The sequence below is a fragment of the Glandiceps talaboti genome, chromosome 5 (genome assembly GCF_964340395.1).
Source record: "Glandiceps talaboti chromosome 5, keGlaTala1.1, whole genome shotgun sequence".
Lineage (NCBI taxonomy): Eukaryota > Metazoa > Hemichordata > Enteropneusta > Spengelidae > Glandiceps > Glandiceps talaboti.
The window spans coordinates 27307805-27331364 of NC_135553.1; the positions used below are offsets into that span (position 1 = coordinate 27307805).

At 34.2% G+C, this 23560-nt stretch overlaps 1 protein-coding gene across 1 annotated transcript in view; it reads left to right on the top strand.

Moving 5' to 3' along the window:
• Positions 1-22239, top strand: part of LOC144435693 (spermatogenesis-associated protein 20-like) — a 142619-nt gene extending 120380 nt beyond the window's left edge. The window contains exon 16 of the mRNA XM_078124301.1: positions 21730-22239. Within this exon, the coding sequence (XP_077980427.1) occupies positions 21730-21984 (255 nt within the window). The 3' untranslated portion in view covers positions 21985-22239. The remainder of the gene's footprint in view (positions 1-21729) is intronic.
• The last annotated feature ends 1321 nt before the right edge of the window (positions 22240-23560 follow it).

The following is a 23560-nucleotide window of genomic DNA, read 5'->3' on the forward strand; positions in this document are numbered from 1 at the left end:
CCTGTTATAAATTGTTGTACTTCTATTGTCAATATATAGTTGAGCTGTTTGACCAAAAATTTGTTGGTATCAGGAATATTTCAAGAAAAAATGTTGCATCCCTATGTATAAAATTTGCCAAAACTTTGAAATCCAAGTTTCCAATTTTTAGATTGATTTTTTTTTTTTTTGTATATTTAGTGCATTGCGAACAATAGCCACTTCAGGAATAAATGACAAAGAGATCTCCTAATTAGCCAAGCAAATTGGTTCGCTGTTGCTCAGAATAACAAAAACAAAAAAAAATGTAAGACGGCGAGGAATTTAAGATTTATAAATAACAATTATCTGTACAGTTCCAGATTGAGAGAAACAGTGAAATATGCTAAAAATTGTCACAAATAGTAGAAATATTGTTCATAATATTACTGAAGTCACCTACAGATGTTTTCAATATTAGTAGACCATGTGTCATAGTAATGCTATGTGAACAGACTACATTAGCTTATAAAGAGTCCAATATTTGTTTAACTTATTGACATAATGTTTATGCTACTAAGCAGTCCTAGTATTTGACTACCACAGCTACATATATACTTATTTACCTAGTATTTGACTACCACAGCTACATATATACTTATTTACCTAGTATTTGACTACCACAGCTACATATATACTTATTTACCTAGTATTTGACTACCACAGCTACATATATACTTATTTACCCCTGATTAAACTCCACAGATTCAATTATACATTCTCATGTGTCACAGATTTATTTCTATAAAATTATTGCCTGAAAGTGTCTGAATAAGTCTCAAAATTGCCTATTAAGAGTAAAAAAATCTCCAGGGCTTCTAGGGGAAGACTCCCTTTGAGAGGTGTACATATTCCCTTCTGAAGCTTCCCCCCTATCCTTTTCATGGTCTAGCTGCTATTAAACTCCATTTTGAATATATTTACCCTGTGTTGTCAATAATTATGTGATAGTGCTATCCCAGGATCTTGTAGTAAAGTATTTGTGAGACAGTCAAGCAGTCCACGTTGAGTCATGATAAAAAAATACCTGAATATGGTATATGGTGGGTGGGGGGGGGGGGGGGGGGGGTCATCATGTTTTAGAATTAAGTGATGGGGGGTCAGAGTGTTTTTGGTTTTACAGATAGAGGGGGTCAGTGACTTTTTGTCAGCCCGATGGCAAAATAAAATTTCATCTTTTTCACTTGTTATGGAGACATGGCTTTCCTGTTAATTTTGATGAAACATATAAATATAAACTAATTATCATTACAACAGAGGTATGTAAATATACCCATTTTCACCAATAATAACTTGGTTTTTATGTTCCAAATTCTTGACAGTATTGGAGTATACATGTCACTTTGTTGGTTAAAATAGATGTTAATATCCCAATCTCTACTACGAGAAATAACACCTTTTGACGCAAACTAGTACTAAAAATAACATCATCTGATGTAAACTGGTACTAGAAATAACACCATCTGACATAAACTGGTACTAGAAATAACACCATCTGATGTAAACTGTTATTAGAAATAACACCATCTGACATAAACTGGTACTAGAAATAACACCATCTGATGTAAACTGTTATTAGAAATAACACCATCTGACATAAACTGGTACTAGAAATAACACCATCTGATGTAAACTGTTATTAGAAATAACACCATCTGACATAAACTGGTACTAGAAATAACACCATCTGATGTAAACTGTTATTAGAAATAACACCATCTGACATAAACTGGTACTAGAAATAACACCATCTGATGTAAACTGTTATTAGAAATAACACCATCTGACATAAACTGGTACTAGAAATAACACCATCTGATGTAAACTGTTATTAGAAATAACACCATCTGACATAAAATAGTACTAGAAATAACATCACCTGACATAAAATAGTACTAGAAATAACATCACCTGACATAAAATAGTACTATAAACCAGATTTAAACCAAATGCAGTTTTGAGTTTTTTGTTCCTATACATAATAAGTAACAATCTTTCAGTTCTCCCTTTTGGTTGCCTTATTGGTGGCTACAAAGTGAATCACTTGGTTTAAGCTGATGATTTGGTTATTTTTTCAACAGGTGCGTATGGTCAACAAATGCTATTCAATACTTGTGGCCAATATGGCAATATGTGTACAATATTCTTCAATGAGAAAAAAACGTGTGTATGTTAATTCAAGCAAATACAAGGCCAGTCAATCAGGTCTTTGTTTATTTAAATGGATGAAAACTTAACTATGTTAGTATATACAAATATCTAGGTCTTTTAATCACCTCAGATCTGAAAGACAATCTCAATATCGAGGCTAAGACCCATACTTTTTATGCCAGAGGGTATTCAATAATCCGTGATTTTAAGTTTGTGTCCTGTTAAATGTCACTTGTTTTCTGTTTTCTGTGATGTGCCATATTGTTCGTATCTGTGTGTGTGGAGTAACTTTTTGGTTAATACTTTTAAAATTGCTCAGAAATCTTATGCTATACTGTATTTATCATGTAATCTTATCGTCTCAATTGTTGTGTCAAATATGATTTTGTCTCAGAGTGCACCATGGGGTGTTTGGTGTAGCAAATGTTAGGATTGCTTATTGGTATCATTTGAATGTAATGAACTTTTGTTTAGTGTCATGAATCTATAATTGTTATGCCCAATATTTGGTCTACAGGGTTCATCAATACATTTTTTCTTCCGTAAGGAAGAGATGTATTAGTGGGTGAAAGTCTGTGTGTGTGTGTGTGGTGGGGGGTGTCTGTCTGTGTGTCTGTCTGTGTGTCTGTCTGTCTGTGTCATCGTTTTCTCCAAACAGCTGGCTCAATTCAAATGAAATTTTGAAGACGTATTCCGTAGGGTAATGGCAAGACCTGATTAGGTTTTGGTAAAAATATTGTGAATATTAATGAGCAATTTGTATAATTAATCGGTCGATCGTCTGGTCACACATGCACTTCGTTTCGAAAGTGCGCCAGCAACGTCGATGTAAGATAAACCAGGAAGCTAAGGTACGGATATACACGCTGTTGTTCTAAACTGAGAAAGATTATGTTTTCAGGGGTTTCAAATGTTTGTATTGATATTGTTATTGAATCTGAAGTTTATTACATAAAAGCAAGGAGGTGAGCACTGAAAATACACATCATCTGTAAGCTTTATTGCAAAAATGTACAGTCACGATCGTCTGCTCACTTCACACCTTTCACACATGTATACGACTTGGAGCAGATGGTGCGTCTGTCAATCTCGATCGAAACAAGAATGTATACACTTTACCCAGGGACGAAGTAGGGCAATAATGCTGTATCACTTCAATGTACCATTAAAGTTGTTCTACTGTTACGATGCGTACCATGAAGTATGTTGTAAACTTTCTGATGTGTAATAGCAATGTTATGCGGGTTTCAATTACGTTTATCATTTGCTGTGGAAACGGTTGTACATATCCCGGGTATGTAGGGGATAATGAAAACCGAGTGCAGTCGAGGATGGCAAGCTTCCCTGGCATTTGAACAACGTTTTTGACAACTAACTTTCACTGGGAATTGAAAAAATCACAGATGTAGAGCTAAATTTCTTGCATAAATCATGAAATTGTAAGACTACCCTTGTGTCGTGAGTGTGTGTGTGTGTGTGTGTGTGTGTGTGTGTGTGTGTGTGTGTGTAAACAACTTAAAGTCAAAAACTGCTGGACCGATTGCTTTGATATTTGGTGGTCATGTTACTTCTGGTGTCTAGTTGGGAAATTGTTCAAATGAAAATGATTGCATCAGAGATGTGGGTTTCTTAAGGGTGAGTAAATTAAGATTTGTTCATGGCATGATGATTCCCTTAGTAATATGCAAATTAGACTAAAAATGTGTCTTTTTGGTCAAAAAATTATCATTCCAAACCTACACAGCAGATTGGGCTGAAATTTAACAGGGATGAATCTGTGTGTGTTTAGATGAAGAAATATTAAGCATATAATGATCTCATCAGTAATATGCAAATTAGGTGTAAAAATGTGAATTTTGGTCAAAAATTTATATCTCAGAAAGTACTTGGTCAATGAGACCGACACTTGGTGAGATGTTTAGAAGTGTTATTCTGCAGATTTTCTTCAAAGTGTTTTGACACAATTGGCCCTAGCAACAGTGACCACACCCTTAGCAACAACCAAATGGCAGTATATTTTGGTCAAATAAAAAATCATCTGGTAGGCAAGTGAGTAAACATTCAAAAAACGTATGCAAATATCCCTAGCAACCATACCCATGCCCATAGCAACAGCCAAACGGTTGTGTATTTCACAAAGATAACACCAGGATTAATAGACAATTGAATAAACATTCAAAAAATATATGTAAATTTGCCTAGCAACAGACCACGCCCATAGCAATAGCCAAATAAACATGTATATTGCAAAGATAGCAGGAATAGAAAGACAAATGAATGAACATTCAAAAAAATGTATGTAAATGTGCCTAGCAACAAGACCACGCCCATAGCAACAGCCAAATAATCATGTATATTGCAAAGATAACAGGAATTGAAAGACATAAATAAACATTCAAAATGTATACAAATGTGCCTAGCAAAAAGATCACGCCCATAGCACCAGCCAAATGATCACAAATATTGCAAAGAAAATATCAAGAATTCATACAGAAGTGAACAAAAACATACAAAAATGTATGCACATATATCAAGCAACATGACCATGCCTATAGCAACAGCCAAAGGATCGTGTATATTGCAAAGATAGTAACATGGTTGGATAGGCAAATGAACACCTATTGTTAGCATGGACTAGCATATAGATAAACATTTTTAAAATCTGTACAGTTGTGCTACAATGCCATTGGTGGTATTTGTTATCATGGTGTGCGACATTTAGATTGTTGGGTCAAAGTGTCTGTCTGTCTGTGTGCATGTGTGTGTGTGTGTGTGTGCATGTGTAAACAACTTAAAGTCAAAAACCACTGTATTTGGTGGGTGTATTACCTTAGGTGTCTAGTTGAGAAGTTGTTCATATCAAAATGATCTTACCACTAGTGTGTGATTTGGGTCAAAAAATGTGATTTTTGGTAAAAATACAAACTTAAACTCAGAAACTATGGTGCAGATCAGTCTGAAATTCAGTGGGAACATTCTTAGGGGTGTACACAACATGATGATTCCGTCAGTGATATGCAAATTAGGATTAGGTCTCAAAATGTGTCTTTTTTGGTCAAAAATCTTTAATTCCAAAACTACTGAACAGATTGGGCTGAAAGTTTAATGGGGATATGTCTAGGGTGTATATATGAAAATAGAAATATTAAGCATATAATGATCTCATCAGTGACACGAAGTGATATGTGATATGAAAATTAGGTGTAAGAATGTGAACTTTAGTCAAAAAATTTATATCTCAAAAAGTACTTGGTCAATCAGACTGATATTTTGTTTCTACAAGTGTTATTCTGCAGATTTTGTTCAAGATATTTGGATACAATTTTCCTAGCAACCTTGAGCGTGCCCTTAGCAAGAACCAAATGCCACTATATTTTGCTAATATAACAACATTATCTGGTAGGGAAATAAGTAAACATTTAAAAAAAATGTATGCAAATATCCCTAGCAACCATGATCATGCCCATAACATTCACAAAGATGACAACAGGGATTCTTAGATGAGAACAAACATTCAAAACATTTATGCAAATATGCATAGCAACAAGACCATGCCCATGGCAACAGTCAAATGATCACATCTATTGCAAAGATAGCAACAGGGATTAATAGACATGTGACTAAGCAGTCAAAAAATGATTAGTTTTTGTCCAAAACTTATATCTTGAAAACTACATGGCGAATGGAGCTGTTTCTGAAATGTTATTCTGTAGTTATGTCTCAAAACATTTTGACACAACTGGCCCCAGCTACCCTTAGCAACAGAGATATGATAATGCATATTCCAAAGATAACAACAGGGATGGGTAGGTAAGTGAATAAAGGATAAAAAAATGCATATAAATATACCTAACAACAAGACCACACCCATAGCAACAGTAAAATAATAGTGTATATCATAAAAAGAATAACGAATTAATAGACAAGTTAATAAACATTCAAAAAATGTATGCAAATATGCCCGTCAACATGACCATGTCCATAGCAACAGCCAAATACAGTTGGGCTACAATGCTATTGGCACTATTTTATAAATACAAAGTATAAACACAAATTTGAACAACTCTGCATGGTTAGTGTATTATATCTTGGATTCATAGCACAAGAAATGTACATAAATATTACAATCAAATTAATTCCAACAATCTTTGGATACAGTGTAAGAAGATAGGTGTGTGTATGAATGAATGAATGAATGTATGAATGAATGAATGAATGAATGAATGAATGAATGAATGAATGAATACTTATTAGTTTTGTATTATGTAGTATATTAGATTAATCTCTGAAATAGTACAGTTACTACTCATTGTAAAATACACAAAGAGAAGACTTTAATTGTTTAATTTTGTGTATATATGATCACTGGATAAATCTCCTCTCACAATGAATCTTACAGGCTTCTATTGGCCATGAATTCAAGTCTGATATTAATCAACAAAACAAATCCATGTCCTTGATAAAAGTCTAAAACAGATTCCAGCTAACCCTGAAGAGTTAAGTACACTGTAAGCTTTACTCTAAATATCTATATTCAAATTTGAAATATTGTTTGTTTATCAAAATTTCAAAGACACTTCTTACATCCCCTAAAAAACTCATCCATGTCATTTCATTCTCTAAAATTCACTCTTTTCATTCATGCTGTCAATCTTAAATACAGGCTTCAAAATGGGTTTCAGACTTTCTATATTTAATCCATTCTTTGTATGACAGCCTTTAGTAAAATTTTGTTCCATTGGCATTATACAAAACATTTGATGTACTATTATTTGCCCAGTGACCTGGAATAAATAGTATTGAAACAATAGACATGAGTCACCTAGCTGTGTTGTAAAATGAGAAGTTTATTCATTGATAGTGTATATGTATATGAATGTAGAATGATACACTTATAGATAGTACCAGTAGATGTTGAGGTCAGTATAAATTACTATTATAACTCTCCATGAATTTAACTTTCATTCTGATTAGAGCTGATGGGACCAACTACAATTAGTATTATTCACAGTGGAATAATATGATAAATAAGAATGCCATTGAAACTAGTAGAAATTCTGTTTTAACATAATACAGGAAACTACCACATTCACAGTTCTGTCACAAAGTTTTCTCGTGTGCAAATTAATATGTTTTACTATGTATTCCCAACAAAGACAATAGTTAAACCCATCCCATCCCATCTAAATGCCACAAGTATTTAATTCAACACCCAGTGGGTATCCATACATTCTCACCCATAGCCAACCCATCAATCCATCAAGTACAACCACCCCAAGTTTCACCCACATGTCGCCACTCCATAGCCACCCATCAACCAAAATTGTGTTTGTAACACTTCAGCTGAGACTTTCCTAACTAGGTCAGCTATAATAATAATAATAATAATAATAATAATAATAATAATAATATTTATTTCTTTTATAGCGCATTACATAATCAAAGAAAATCTCAATGCGCTTCACACAAACACTATATAAAAAAATCAAATATAAAAAAACATTACATTTGTAAAAATCACTAATACTCGTGCACATTCATTTAAAATTAGACATTTGATTAAAATTGACAAATTGTGTAACCCAATAAATAAAACTTAAAGTCTAAAAATAAAACTTAATGTCTAAAAATTTGAAGTTACACAAAACTGCAATATTCCATGAAACAAACAAACAAACAAACAAACAAACTTTCACTGTGCCCCACTGGAAAAGTATGCTTTCCGAAATAGGTGCGTTTTTAGGTTTGTTTTAAAAGTAGACAGAGAAGGTGCATTGTGAAGATAATAATGTATATCTACTGAAACCTTCCGACATATGATGTCTTCGTAATTCATCATAACTTTCCAGCAGTTGAAAAGCTTGATCACTCCTTGTTGCAATGGGACACTTGACTGGAAGTCAATGCAGATCAATACATTTATTGAGACTATGTTGCCTGAGGGGGATGTTGGTGTACATCCCAAAAGAACACTAACATGAAAACTATATGGGATATCATGCCTATCATATGAATGTAAATTATAATACTATGACATTGAGACTATCAATAAATGAAAACAAATGACAATTTACTTAAATAGATTTTCACTAAGTAGAAGACAATACAAAGACATGGTAAGTCAACCCAGTCATTCAAAGTAGAAGACAATACAAAGACATGGTAAGTCAGCCCAGTCATTCAGACTAAGTAGAAGACAATACAAAGACATGGTAAGTCAGCCCAGTCATTCAGACTAAGTAGACGACAATACAAAGACATGGTAAGTCAGCCCAGTCATTCAGACTAAGTAGACGACAATACAAAGACATGGTAAGTCAGCCCAGTCATTCAGACTAAGTAGACGACAATACAAAGACATGGTAAGTCAGCCCAGTCATTCAGACTAAGTAGAAGACAATACAAAGACATGGTAAGTCAGCCCAGTCATTCAGACTAAGTAGAAGACAATACAAAGACATGGTAAGTCAGCCCAGTCATTCAGACTAAGTAGAAGACAATACAAAGACATGGTAAGTCAGCCCAGTCATTCAAAGTAGACGACAATACAAAGACATGGTAAGTCAGCCCAGTCATTCAAAGTAGAAGACAATACAAAGACATGGTAAGTCAGCCCAGTCATTCAGACTAAGTAGAAGACAATACAAAGACATGGTAAGTCAGCCCAGTCATTCAGACTAAGTAGAAGACAATACAAAGACATGGTAAGTCAGCCCAGTCATTCAGACTAAGTAGAAGACAATACAAAGACATGGTAAGTCAGCCCAGTCATTCAGACTAAGTAGACGACAATACAAAGACATGGTAAGTCAGCCCAGTCATTCAGACTAAGTAGAAGACAATACAAAGACATGGTAAGTCAGCCCAGTCATTCAGACTAAGTAGAAGACAATACAAAGACAGGGTAAGTCAGCCCAGTCATTCAGACTAAGTAGAAGACAATACAAAGACATGGTAAGTCAGCCCAGTCATTCAAAGTAGAAGACAATACAAAGACATGGTAAGTCAGCCCAGTCATTCAGACTAAGTAGAAGACAATACAAAGACATGGTAAGTCAGCCCAGTCATTCAAAGTAGAAGACAATACAAAGACATGGTAAGTCAGCCCAGTCATTCAGACTAAGTAGAAGACAATACAAAGACATGGTAAGTCAACCCAGTCATTCAGACTAAAGTAGACGACAATACAAAGACATGGTAAGTCAACCCAGTCATTCAGACTAAGTAGAAGACAATACAAAGACATGGTAAGTCAGCCCAGTCATCCAAAGTAGAAGACAATACAAAGACATGGTAAGTCAGTCCAGTCATTCAAAGTAGAAGACAATACAAAGACATGGTAAGTGAGCCCAGTCATTCAAAGTAGAAGACAATACAAAGACATGGTAAGTCAGCCCAGTCATTCAAAGTAGAAAACAATACAAAGACATGGTAAGTCAGCCCAGTCATTCAGACTAAAGTAGACGACAATACAAAGACATGGTAAGTCAGCTCAGTCATTCAGACTAAGTAGAAGACAATACAAAGACATGGTAAGTCAGCCCAGTCATTCAAAGTAGAAAACAATACAAAGATATGGTAAGTCAGCCCAGTCATTCAGACTAAGTAGAAGACAATACAAAGACATGGTAAGTCAGCCCAGTCATTCAAAGTAGAAAACAATACAAAGATATGGTAAGTCAGCCCAGTCATTCAGACTAAGTAGAAGACAATACAAAGACATGGTAAGTCAGCCCAGTCATTCAGACTAAGTAGAAGACAATACAAAGACATGGTAAGTCAGCCCAGTCATTCAGACTAAGTAGAAGACAATACAAAGACATGGTAAGTCAGCCCAGTCATTCAAAGTAGAAAACAATACAAAGATATGGTAAGTCAGCCCAGTCATTCAGACTAAGTAGAAGACAATACAAAGACATGGTAAGTCAGCCCAGTCATTCAAAGTAGAAGACAATACAAAGACATGGTAAGTCAGCCCAGTCATTCAAAGTAGAAGACAATACAAAGACATGGTAAGTCAGTCCAGTCATTCAAAGTAGAAGACAATACAAAGACATGATAAGTCAGCCCAGTCATTCAAAGTAGAAAACAATACAAAGATATGGTAAGTCAACCCAGTCATTCAGACTAAGTAGAAGACAATACAAAGACATGGTAAGTCAGCCCAGTCATTCAGACTAAGTAGAAGACAATACAAAGACATGGTAAGTCAACCCAGTCATTCAAACTAAGTAGAAGACAATACAAAGACATGGTAAGTCAACCCAGTCATTCAGACTAAAGTAGAAGACAATACAAAGACACGGTAAGTCAACCCAGTCATTCAGACTAAAGTAGAAGACAATACAAAGACATGGTAAGTCAGCCCAGTCATTCAGAATAAAGTAGAAGACAATACAAAGACATGGTAAGTCAGCCCAGTCATTCAAAGTAGAAGACAATACAAAGACATGGTAAGTCAGTCCAGTCATTCAGACTAAGTAGAAGACAATACAAAGACATGGTAAGTCAGCCCAGTCATTCAGACTAAGTAGAAGACAATACAAAGACATGGTAAGTCAGCCCAGTCATTCAAAGTAGAAAACAATACAAAGATATGGTAAGTCAGCCCAGTCATTCAGACTAAGTAGAAGACAATACAAAGACATGGTAAGTCAGCCCAGTCATTCAAAGTAGAAGACAATACAAAGACATGGTAAGTCAGCCCAGTCATTCAGACTAAGTAGAAGACAATACAAAGACATGGTAAGTCAGCTCAGTCATTCAAAGTAGAAGACAATACAAAGACATGGTAAGTCAACCCAGTCATTGAGACTAAAGTAGACGACAATACAGAGACATGGTAAGTCAGCCCAGTCATTCAGCTTGTATCAAAGACATGTGATTATCATCCTAGCAGACAAAAGACAGAAGACACTGAGAGTCATCTGTTAGTTTAAAGACTAGATAATAAGCCATGTTGTCCTCTTTATTCATAGAAGACAGAATCTAGTACTGTTATCCTCAGTAAATTATTTTGATAGCTCAAAAAAAGATTGTGTGTATTATATCAGCCAGTAATTATGATTCTCATAGTGCTCCTTTATTCAAGAAACTTAAAATTCTTGATATACACAATCAATTCAAGTTACAAGTTGCTATTTTCGTTCATGACGCACTCCATGACAGACTCCCCTCACATTTTAAGTCCTACTTCTCCCCTTCAGAGCTTGTTTATTGTACTCGGTCAAAAGTTAAAAATATTCTTCATCCCCCTAACTTTAAAAGTAGATTAGGCCAGACGTCAATCAAATTTGTTGGTCCTATGGTGTGGAACAGTATCCCAGAAAACAGTAGATTAGGCCAGACGTCAATCAAATTTGTTGGTCCTATGGTGTGGAACAGTATCCCAGAAAACATTAAATATATTCATTCAAGATACAGATTTAAAAATGAATTGAAAAATTATTTGTTACAAGGGTTATAATTTTTTTCTTGATTCTATTACTTTTTTATGTGTTTTGTTACTGTTGGAAATTGTGGTTATCTTTATTTTGATAAATATATATGTATATGTATATGTATATGTATATGTATATGTATATGTATATTTTTTTTTCTTTCGCTGTACTTATTCTCCATATGTGATATTTTCTAACTACATGTATTGCATAACAGGAACACTTGCCACTTAAATTATTTTACTAATTGTTGTACACTTGGTAATGAGGCTGAACTCGATTAGTTGCTAAATGCAACTATTTTCAGTCTTTTTCTCCTTTCAACTTTGTACATTGAGTATATTGTTATAATTTATTCATATGATTTATGAATATGATTTATGAAAATAAAAAATTGTTATTAAATGTTATTAACAGGTTTATTAATATGAAATTAAAGTGGTTGCAACTTTTAAAATTCATTTAGAATCTTTTATTAAAGCCTAAGAAAAGTGTCTATTTGTACCTTTGGACTGCCCATCTTTCTGAAAAAAGATATGTAAAATTTTTTTAGTAATCAACATTAATACCTTAATTTCCATGGGTTAATTCTCCTTTAAATTCCAATGTTTCACCCCCAGATTTTTACATTAGTGTTATCTTATCAGTTAAAGGCCAGGGTTCCAATCCCTGGTTTTTATATTGGTGTTATACTGAGGCATAGCAAAGAAGATACATGGATTCTGTTAATAATGAATGTTGTTACTTCATGTAGCCATTTCAGTCAGCCCATTTTTAGCACAACTGAACTGAGGTTCAGTAGTGATATAGGCATGGTGAAATGTCTGTGTGTGTGTGTGTGTGTGTGTGTGTGTGTGTGTGTGTGTGTGTGTGTGTGTGTGTGTGTGTGTGTGTGTGTGTGCACGCGTGCGCGTGTGTGGGCAACTTAAACACAAAAACTGCCAGACCGATTGCCTTGGTATTTGCTGGGGACATTACTAAGGACATGTAGATAGGAAATTATTCAAATGAAAATGATCGCATCAGAGATGTGCATTTTGGGTCAAAAAACTTAAATTCCAAAACTACTTGGCAGATTGGGCTGAAATTTAATGGGAATGTTCTTGGGGGTGTTTGGTTTAGGAAGTGTTCATGACATGATGATCCTATCAGTGATATGCAAATTATGGCTAAAAATGTGTCTTTTTGGTCAAAAATCCATAATTCTGAAATTACTAAGCAGATTAGGCTAAAATTTGGTGGGAGCATTCTTAGGGGATGTTAGATTGAGATGTATTCTTGATATGATGATCTCATCAGTGTCTGTCTGTCTGTCTGTCTGTCTGTCTGTCTGTGTTTGAACGACTTAAATTCCAAAACTACTGAGCAGATGGAGGCTGAGATGTGGTTGGAGCATTCTAAAGGGGTGGGTGTATAGATGAAGATGTATTATTGATATGATGATCTCATCAGTGATATGTAAATTAGTACTAAAAATGTGTCTTTTTGGTCAAAAGTTTATAATTCCAAAATTACTGAGAAGATTTGAATGAAATTTTGTGGGAGTGTTCTTTGGAATGTTTAATTTATTAATTGTTATGACGTGATGATTCCAGTGGTATGCAAATTAGGGCTAAAATGTGTCTCTTTGGTAAAAAATCTGTAATTCAAAACTACTGAGCAGAATGGGATGAAATTTAATAGGAATGTCTATAAAGATGGGTACATGAAGATGTAGTCACAATTTTGGTCAAAAACTTATATCTAGAAAACTCCATGGTGAATTGGGCTGAAACTTAGTAGGGGTGTTTCTACAGGTGGTATCTGCAGTTTCTGTTCAGACCATTTTGAGACAAGTGGCCCTAGCAACCATGGCCATGCCCTTAGCAACAGTGAAATGCTAATGTATATTACAAGGTACAAGGAGAACAACAGAGACAGGTAGGGAAGTGAATAAAGAATCAAAAAATGTATCTTAATATGCCTAGCAACAAGACTACACCCACAGCAACATCCAAATGATGGTTTATATTGCAAAGATTCATATTCATATTATTTATTTTCACCAGACACAAAGGGAAAATGATACACTATTGAGAAGAAAAGAAAAAACAAAATGTACCTGGTGAGGGCCATAGAAATAGTTCAAGCAGAACTAGTCTAGTCTATGGCCCTGATACTAAAAAATAATAACATATGTTTATGCGTAACTGTACAGAGAAGAAAACAAAACAAAAACTCACATAGTATATTTATAAGTAAACTAATCACATGAAATGAAATTAATGAAAATAACAGTCATAGTAGAAAACATATACAAGTTCTGTAGAAGTTACTGAAAGGAATTAATTTTTAGCAAGGTGTTCTTTTAAAGTGTTTTTGAAGGTGCGTCTGTGGGTAATATTTTTGATATAGCTAGGGAGAGAATTCCAATGAGAAGTGGCTGCATATTTAAAATTATGTTTGCTTCGTGTTAAGTTTATTTTGGGTATGTAAAAGTTGTCATTTGTAGCGAACCGGGTAGGGTACACATGAGGAACAACATCGAATTCGAAATAGTGGTGTATGTCATGGGCATACTGATTGTTGTGCATGTCAAAGATAAGAAGGCAGGTTTGAAATTTACATAATTTATGGACATCTAAAATACCAAGGTCTTTAAATAAGCGGCAAGCGTGGGTATGTATGTCAGAAAAGGTCATCAGACGCGTGATTTTCTTTTGTAGGAGAAGAATTGGTTTCAAGAAGGTTGTGAATGTGTTGCCCCATATTTTGATGCAGTAGTTCAAGTGGGGAAGGATTAATGAGTTATACAATATTAACAGAATTGATTTCGGTACATAGTGTCGAAGCCGTGAAATAAGGCCAACCTTTGGGGCAATTGAATTAACAACTTTCTGAATATGTGATTTCCAGTTCATTTGAGAGTCAAGAGAAACTCCGAGATATGTTGCAGATGAAACATTATCTACTTGGTTACCATCATTATCTAGAACTCCATCGATGTTAATTTCTTTGTGGACGTTTTTTATGATCATATAATGTGTTTTTTCAATATTGATGGTAAGTTTGTTCGCCCCCCAACCATTCACAAACCTCTTGGAAATCAGAATTTGCTTGTGAAAGATTTACATACCTATCTTTGATAAACTGAAATAAATTAGTGTCATCTGCAAAGAGTCTAAACTGCAACGAGTTTGAAGAATTTGCAATATCATTTATGTAAATTAGGAATAAGATAGGGCCAAGAATCGATCCTTGCGGGACACCACATTCAATTGTTTTGTATTGAGATGATACATTATTGATTGTAACGCATTGTTGACGATTTGATAAATAATGTTTAAACCATTGTAGTGTAATGCCTCTGATGCCATAATGTTCTAATTTACAGATTAAAATATCGCGATCAATGGTGTCAAATGCCTTTCTAAAGTCAATAAAGATGCCAAAAGTAAGAAACCCATTATCTAAATTCTTGATGAGAACTGGGAAGGGTAGGCAAGTCAATAAAGATTCCAAAAAATGTATGCAAATATGCCTAGCAACAACACCACACCAATAGCAACAGCCAAATACAGTTGTGCTACAACGCAGTTGGTGCTATTTTTACCTTTCGTAATAGAAGGTTATGTTTTAGGGATGGAAAGTCTGTTTTAATGACTCATTTCATAATTATTTTTGTTAATTAGGCTATATCACACACTTCAAATTCAATATAATTTGGAACATACATCAACCATAACAAAGTGGAACATACATCAACCATAACAAAGTCTTAAATTCTTGTTGATATAACTGTTAGTTGTAATTTTCATTTGCATAATTAATGATGTTCAGTAATTAGGCTATATTTTAAGAATGAACACTTCAAATTTCAAATAACGCGGTGTATGCATTGAGAGAGCAGATTCTGCTGAAATTTACTGGGATGCATCCAGATATGTGTAGATGAAGGTATATTCACAGCATAATGATCCCATGAATAGGGCTGAAACGTGGTGGGAATGTTTCTGGAGGTGTTTTTCTGCAGTTATTGTTCAAACCATTTTGACATAACTGGCCCTAGCAACCATAACCATGTCCTTAACAACAGTGAAATGATTATGCATATTACAAAGATAAGAACTGGGATGGGTTCAAGACCATATGAAACCTGGGATGGGTAGGTAAGAATATTGATTCCAAAAATATAACCAAATATACCTAGCTACAAGACCATGCCTGTACATTTAGCAACAGCCAAATGCAGTTGTGCTATAATGCCATTGGCGCTGTTTTTTTATATGCTTGTTTTGTGTTTCTTGGCTTCTAGCCATGAGAGTTGACATTTTGATTGGCGGTACCATCATCTTAAAAGCAGTATGTAGTGAAGTCACCTAGGCAACAGAAAATACTGAGTGAGAAAAGAGATGGAACAATGTGAATATTTCATATTATCATTTCTACCCAGAAGCTATTACAGAAAACCTTCAGAAGGCACTGACATTTGTCATTTAAACTGTCATCCATAGAGGTAATATCAAATATCACTGAAGCAAGGCTTTGTTGTCCTTCCACAAAGTCATTAACTTTATCATTAAAATTTCATCTCCGTAGTCTTCTTCAATTTATTATTGTAATCATTACACGCAGATTTTGTATTTATTGATAATATCTTCAACGGGGTATTTCATGACTTTAAATACCTGAATTTATGATCAGTTATGACTTTTGGAAATTAAAACTGTCATGTGTGATCTCAATATTGATTAAATGGAATGATAGAGGTATAACATAAACAAGTCTGGAATTGTTTGATTTTGACATTGTGGTGAGTTTTTCAAATTTAGACTACAACAAACAAGAACCATTAACATACCAATGTCACATTCTATTCACCATGTACCCTATTGTGCTCTGACGAATGTAACCAACAAGTATTCAGTCATTTTCTCAGCAAATATCATTTGCTGAATAAATTGGTTGTAATTGATCTGTCTACATAGTTTTAATTACTCCATCTTAGTTTAGATAAGTATCAACTAGCTCATATCAATTTGGGATAATATAATAGTTTTATTGTAAGTCAGGTCTTTAAATCCTTGGTTCATGGCACAAAATAAGTATAGAATAAAACAAACTTTCCATTAGTCATCATCATTTAACAAGAAATGTCGACATTCTTGAGGTTGTTTTCTATTAGCATTTAACCAGAATTATTTATAGTGTTGTATTCCTATCAAAAATAAAGTTACAGAAAAATTAGGTATTTTGATTTGTTGGGAAAATGCTTGGTACTACCGGTGTTACCCACTCCAATTATTAAAGTTGCACAGTGTGTTGCATTCTTTATCTCTTTCTCTGAGATGATTATTAAAGTTGATCACAACTATCTAGTTTATTGAAGTTGATCACAACTCCCTAGTTTATTAAAGTTGATCACAACTCCCTAGTTTATTAAAGTTTATCACAACTCCCTAGTTTATTAAAGTTGATCACAACACCCTTGTTTATTAAAGTTGATCACAACTCCCTAGTTTGTTAAAGTTGATCACAACACCCTAGTTTGTTAAAGTTGATCACAACTCCCTAGTTTGTTAAAATTGATCACAACTCCCTAGTTTATTAAAGTTGATCACAACTCCCTAGTTTGTTAAAATTGATCACAACTCCCTAGTTTATTAAAGTTGATCACAACTCCCTAGTTTATTAAAGTTGATCACAACACCCTAGTTTGTTAAAGTTGATCACAACACCCTAGTTTATTAAAGTTGATCACAACTCCCTAGTTTATTAAAGTTGATCACAACTCCCTAGTTTGTTAAAGTTGATCACAACACCCTAGTTTGTTAAAGTTGATCACAACTCTCTAGTGTATTAAAGTTGATCACAACTCCCTAGTTTATTAAAGTTGATCACAACTCCCTAGTTTGTTAAAGTTGATCACAACTCCCTAGTTTGTTAAAGTTGATCACAACTCCCTAGTTTGTTAAAGTTGATCACAACTCTCTAGTGTATTAAAGTTGATCACAACTCCCTAGTGTATTAAAGTTGATCACAACTCCCTAGTTTATTAAAGTTGATCACAACTCCCTAGTTTGTTAAAGTTGATCACAACTCCCTAGTTTGTTAAAGTTGATCACAACTCTCTAGTGTATTAAAGTTGATCACAACTCCCTAGTTTGTTAAAGTTGATCACAACACCCTAGTTTATTAAAGTTGATCACAACACCCTAGTTTATTAAAGTTGATCACAACTCCCTAGTTTATTAAAGTTGATCACAACACCCTAGTTTATTAAAGTTGATCACAACACCCTAGTTTATTAAAGTTGATGACAACTCTCTAGTTTGTTAAAGTTGATCACAACTCCCTAGTTTATTAAAGTTGATGACAACTCTCTAGTTTGTTAAAGTTGATCACAACTCCCTAGTTTATTAAAGTTGATCACAACTCCCTAGTTTGTTAAAGTTTATCACAACTCCCTAGTTTATTAAAGTTGATCACAACTCCCTAGTTTGTTAAAGTTGATCACAACTCCCTAGTTTATTAAAGTTGATCACAACTCCCTAGTGTATTAAAGTTGATCACAACTCCCTAGTTTGTTAAAATTGATCACAACTCCCTAGTGTATTAAAGTTGATCACAACTCCCTAGTTTGTTAAAGTTGATCACAACTCCCTAGTGTATTAAAGTTGATCACAACTCTCTTGTGCATTAAAGTTGATCACAACTCTCTAGTGTATTAAAGTTGATCACAACTCCCTAGTTTATTAAAGTTGATCACAACTCCCTAGTTTATTAAAGTTGATCACAACTCCCTAGTTTGTTAAAGTTGATCACAACTCTCTAGTGTATTAAAGTTGATCACAACTCCCTAGTTTGTTAAAGTTGATCACAACTCCCTAGTTTATTAAAGTTGATCACAACTCTAGTTTATTAAAGTTGATCACAACTCTCTAGTGTATTAAAGTTGATCACAACTCCCTAGTTTATTAAAGTTGATCACAACTCTAGTTTATTAAAGTTGATCACAACTCCCTAGTTTATTAAAGTTGATCACAACTCCCTAGTTTGTTAAAGTTGATCACAACTCTCTAGTGTATTAAAGTTGATCACAACTCTAGTTTATTAAAGTTGATCACAACTCCCTAGTTTATTAAAGTTGATCACAACACCCTAGTTTATTAAAGTTGATCACAACACCCTAGTTTATTAAAGTTGATCACAACTCCCTAGTTTATTAAAGTTGATCACAACACCCTAGTTTATTAAAGTTGATCACAACTCCCTAGTTTATTAAAGTTGATGACAACTCTCTAGTTTGTTAAAGTTGATCACAACTCCTTAGTTTATTAAAGTTGATCACAACTCCCTAGTTTGTTAAAGTTGATCACAACTCTCTAGTGTATTAAAGTTGATCACAACTCCCTAGTGTATTAAAGTTGATCACAACTCCCTAGTTTGTTAAAATTGATCACAACTCCCTAGTGTAATATAGTTGATCACAACTCCCTAGTTTGTTAAAGTTGATCACAACTCCCTAGTGTATTAAAGTTGATCACAACTCTCTAGTGTATTAAAGTTGATCACAACTCTCTTGTGTATTAAAGTTGATCACAACTCTCTAGTGTATTAAAGTTGATCACAACTCCCTAGTTTATTAAAGTTGATCACAACTCCCTAGTTTGTTAAAGTTGATCACAACTCTCTAGTGTATTAAAGTTGATCACAACTCTAGTTTATTAAAGTTGATCACAACTCCCTAGTTTATTAAAGTTGATCACAACTCCCTAGTTTATTAAAGTTGATCACAACTCCCTAGTTTGTTAAAATTGATCACAACTCCCTAGTGTATTAAAGTTGATCACAACTCCCTAGTTTGTTAAAATTGATCACAACTCCCTAGTGTATTAAAGTTGATCACAACTCCCTAGTTTATTAAAGTTGATCACAACTCCCTAGTTTGTTAAAGTTGATCACAACTCTAGTGTATTAAAGTTGATCACAACTCTAGTGTATTAAAGTTGATCACAACTCCCTAGTTTATTAAAGTTGATCACAACACCCTAGTTTGTTAAAGTTGATCACAACTCCCTAGTTTGTTAAAGTTGATCACAACTCCCTAGTTTATTAAAGTTGATCACAACTCCCTTGTTTATTAAAGTTGATCACAACTCCTTAGTTTATTAAAATTGATCACAACTCTCTAGTGTATTAAAGTTGATCACAACTCCCTAGTTTGTTAAAATTGATCACAACTCTCTAGTGTATTAAAGTTGATCACAACTCTAGTTTATTAAAGTTGATCACAACTCCCTAGTTTATTAAAGTTGATCACAACTCCCTAGTTTGTTAAAGTTGATGACAACTCTCTAGTTTGTTAAAGTTGATCACAACTCCTTAGTTTATTAAAGTTGATCACAACTCCCTAGTTTGTTAAAATTGATCACAACTCTCTAGTGTATTAAAGTTGATCACAACTCCCTAGTTTGTTAAAGTTGATCACAACTCCCTAGTTTATTAAAGTTGATCACAACTCCCTAGTGTATTAAAGTTGATCACAACACCCTAGTTTGTTAAAATTGATCACAACTCCCTAGTGTATTAAAGTTGATCACAACTCCCTAGTTTGTTAAATTTGATCACAACTCCCTAGTTTATTAAAGTTGATCACAACACCCTAGTTTATTAAAGTTGATCACAACTCCCTAGTTTGTTAAAGTTGATCACAACTCCCTAGTGTGTTAAAGTTGATCACAACTCTCTAGTGTATTAAAGTTGATCACAACTCTAGTGTATTAAAGTTGATCACAACTCCCTAGTTTATTAAAGTTGATCACAACTCCCTAGTTTGTTAAAGTTGATCACAACTCTCTAGTGTATTAAAGTTGATCACAACTCCCTAGTTTATTAAAGTTGATCACAACTCCCTAGTTTGTTAAAGTTGATCACAACTCCCTAGTTTGTTAAAGTTGATCACAACTTTCTAGTGTATTAAAGTTGATCACAACCCCCTAGTTTATTAAAGTTGATCACAACTCCCTAGTTTATTAAAATTGATGACAACTCCCTAGTTTGTTAAAATTGATCACAACTCTCTAGTGTATTAAAGTTGATCACAACTCCCTAGTTTATTAAAGTTGATCACAACTCTAGTGTATTAAAGTTGATCACAACTCTAGTGTATTAAAGTTGATCACAACTCCCTAGTTTATTAAAGTTGATCACAACACCCTAGTTTGTTAAAGTTGATGACAACTCCCTAGTTTATTAAAGTTGATCACAACACCCTAGTTTGTTAAAGTTGATCACAACTCCCTAGTTTGTTAAAGTTGATGACAACTCTCTAGTTTGTTAAAGTTGATCACAACTCCCTAGTTTGTTAAAGTTGATCACAACTCCCTAGTTTGTTAAAGTTGATGACAACACCCTAGTTTATTAAAGTTGATCACAACTCCCTAGTTTGTTAAAGTTGATCACAACTCCCTAGTGTGTTAAAGTTGATCACAACTCTCTAGTGTATTAAAGTTGATCACAACTCTAGTGTATTAAAGTTGATCACAACTCCCTAGTTTATTAAAGTTGATCACAACTCCCTAGTTTGTTAAAGTTGATCACAACTCTCTAGTGTATTAAAGTTGATCACAACTCCCTAGTTTATTAAAGTTGATCACAACTCCCTAGTTTGTTAAAGTTGATCACAACTCCCTAGTTTGTTAAAGTTGATCACAACTTTCTAGTGTATTAAAGTTGATCACAACCCCCTAGTTTATTAAAGTTGATCACAACTCCCTAGTTTATTAAAATTGATGACAACTCCCTAGTTTGTTAAAATTGATCACAACTCTCTAGTGTATTAAAGTTGATCACAACTCCCTAGTTTATTAAAGTTGATCACAACTCCCTAGTTTGTTAAAGTTGATCACAACTCCCTAGTTTGTTAAAGTTGATCACAACTCCCTAGTTTGTTAAAGTTGATCACAACTCCCTAGTTTGTTAAAGTTGATCACAACTCCCTAGTTTATTAAAGTTGATCACAACTCCCTAGTTCTAAATTCATCTCAATCTGTATACCTTAACCATTCAACTTTTAATAATTAATATACACAATGTGTCGTATTGTAGAATTCAAACTTGTCTTTTGTCTTTCTCTCAGATCATTATCAGAGGAGAACGTGATGCTGAAGATACTAAGCAGCTGTTAGAATGTGTTCATTCCTTCTATATCCCTAACAAGATACTCATCCTAGCTGATGGAAATACAGATTCTTATCTCTACAAAACCTTGGAATTGTTACCTACATTGGACAAAGTGGAAGGAAAGGCCACAGCATATGTGTGTGAAAATTATGCCTGCAAGTTACCCGTAACCACTCTAGAGGAATTAGAAAAGTTGTTGGCTGACCAGTAAGAAGTGTATAAGTACTTAATTTACTGATAATGGTTATAGCAACCTCACATTCAGGCTGTTGACCCCAAAATTATGTTAATGTATTACCGTAGGATTTCAATAATGACTTATATGATTGAAGTGAAAAAGTCATCACAATTTTTGAAGGTAGATTAGAAGGATTATAATAATGGCAAAGTTTTGATTTGGAATATTAAAATGAGAAGCTTATTGCAGAAAGAAAGACTTTGGTTAAACTGTAAATGTGCCCCGACTTTAAGACAAAATATACACTTGTGCTGTAACTAATTTCTTAAAAATGAATTATAGGCTAGAAAAACAGTCTTTAGAAATATTTGTGAACTTACTGTTCCAATACTCTTAGATATACCTACTACTACTACTACTACTACTACTACTACTACTACTACTACTACTACTACTACTACTACTACTACTACTACATACTACTACTACTACTACTACTACTACTACTACTACTACTACTACTACTACTACATACTACTACTACTACTACTACATACTACTACATACTACTACTACTACTACTACTACTACTGCTACTGCTGCTGCTGCTGCTGCTGCTGCTGCTGCTGCTACTACTACTACTACTACTACTACTACTACTACTACTACAACTACTACTGCTGCTGCTGCTGCTGCTGCTGCTGCTACTACTACTACTACTACTACTACTACTACTACTACTACTACTACTACTACCACTACTACATACTACCACTACTACTACTACTACTACTACTACTACTGCTGCTGCTGCTACTACTACTATACACTCACTGTCATAGTTTTCGGACAGACTCTATTTTCGGACAGATATCGACTAGTCCCGCGATCATCACCGTTTTCTCCGGAACTGCCATATTGTCATGATCAAGCATTCGTACGAAAGATCAGGCGATATTGAAGTTTTGATTCAACACTAATTTTATGGTATCGGTTTGGAGAGCACTAATATTGGTGATCACAAAGTTAGCGTATGTAACAACACTGTCGTAGTTGTAAGTGTTTTCGCTACATCAAAGTACGCGGAAATGTTACAAAATCACTTCAATATCATTTCGCTCTTATTTAAATCTACAAATATTTCAGTAATAGTTTTCTCCCAGTGCGCCGTTCAAACTAGATGACATTTTCCATAAAATCTTGATGGTTTTTGAACTAAAATGTGTTACGTATCTGGAGCAAAGAAGTGTATCAGATATCGGACAGTGCTCACGTTTGCATGCCCAAGACATAGACTGCCAAGAGGCGCCATGAACTGTGATCGAATTCTGGAATTGAATTCGGTAGTAGGACAGTGTTCATGATATTTTCTTTGCAAGAACAATCAACATTAGTGTAACAGTGATTAAAATACCACAATACCAATGTTTTTGCCCAATATTTAAATATTTAAATATTAAAATCAAATGGAGTGGCAAAATTCTTAATTTACGCGACAAATACGTAAATCGGTGTGGAAGTTTGTGTCCGATTACCAATACTGTCGTCCGATTACTAAGTCATCGATGTAGGTTATAAATTCGGGGACTACGTCATCCACAAATTAAGT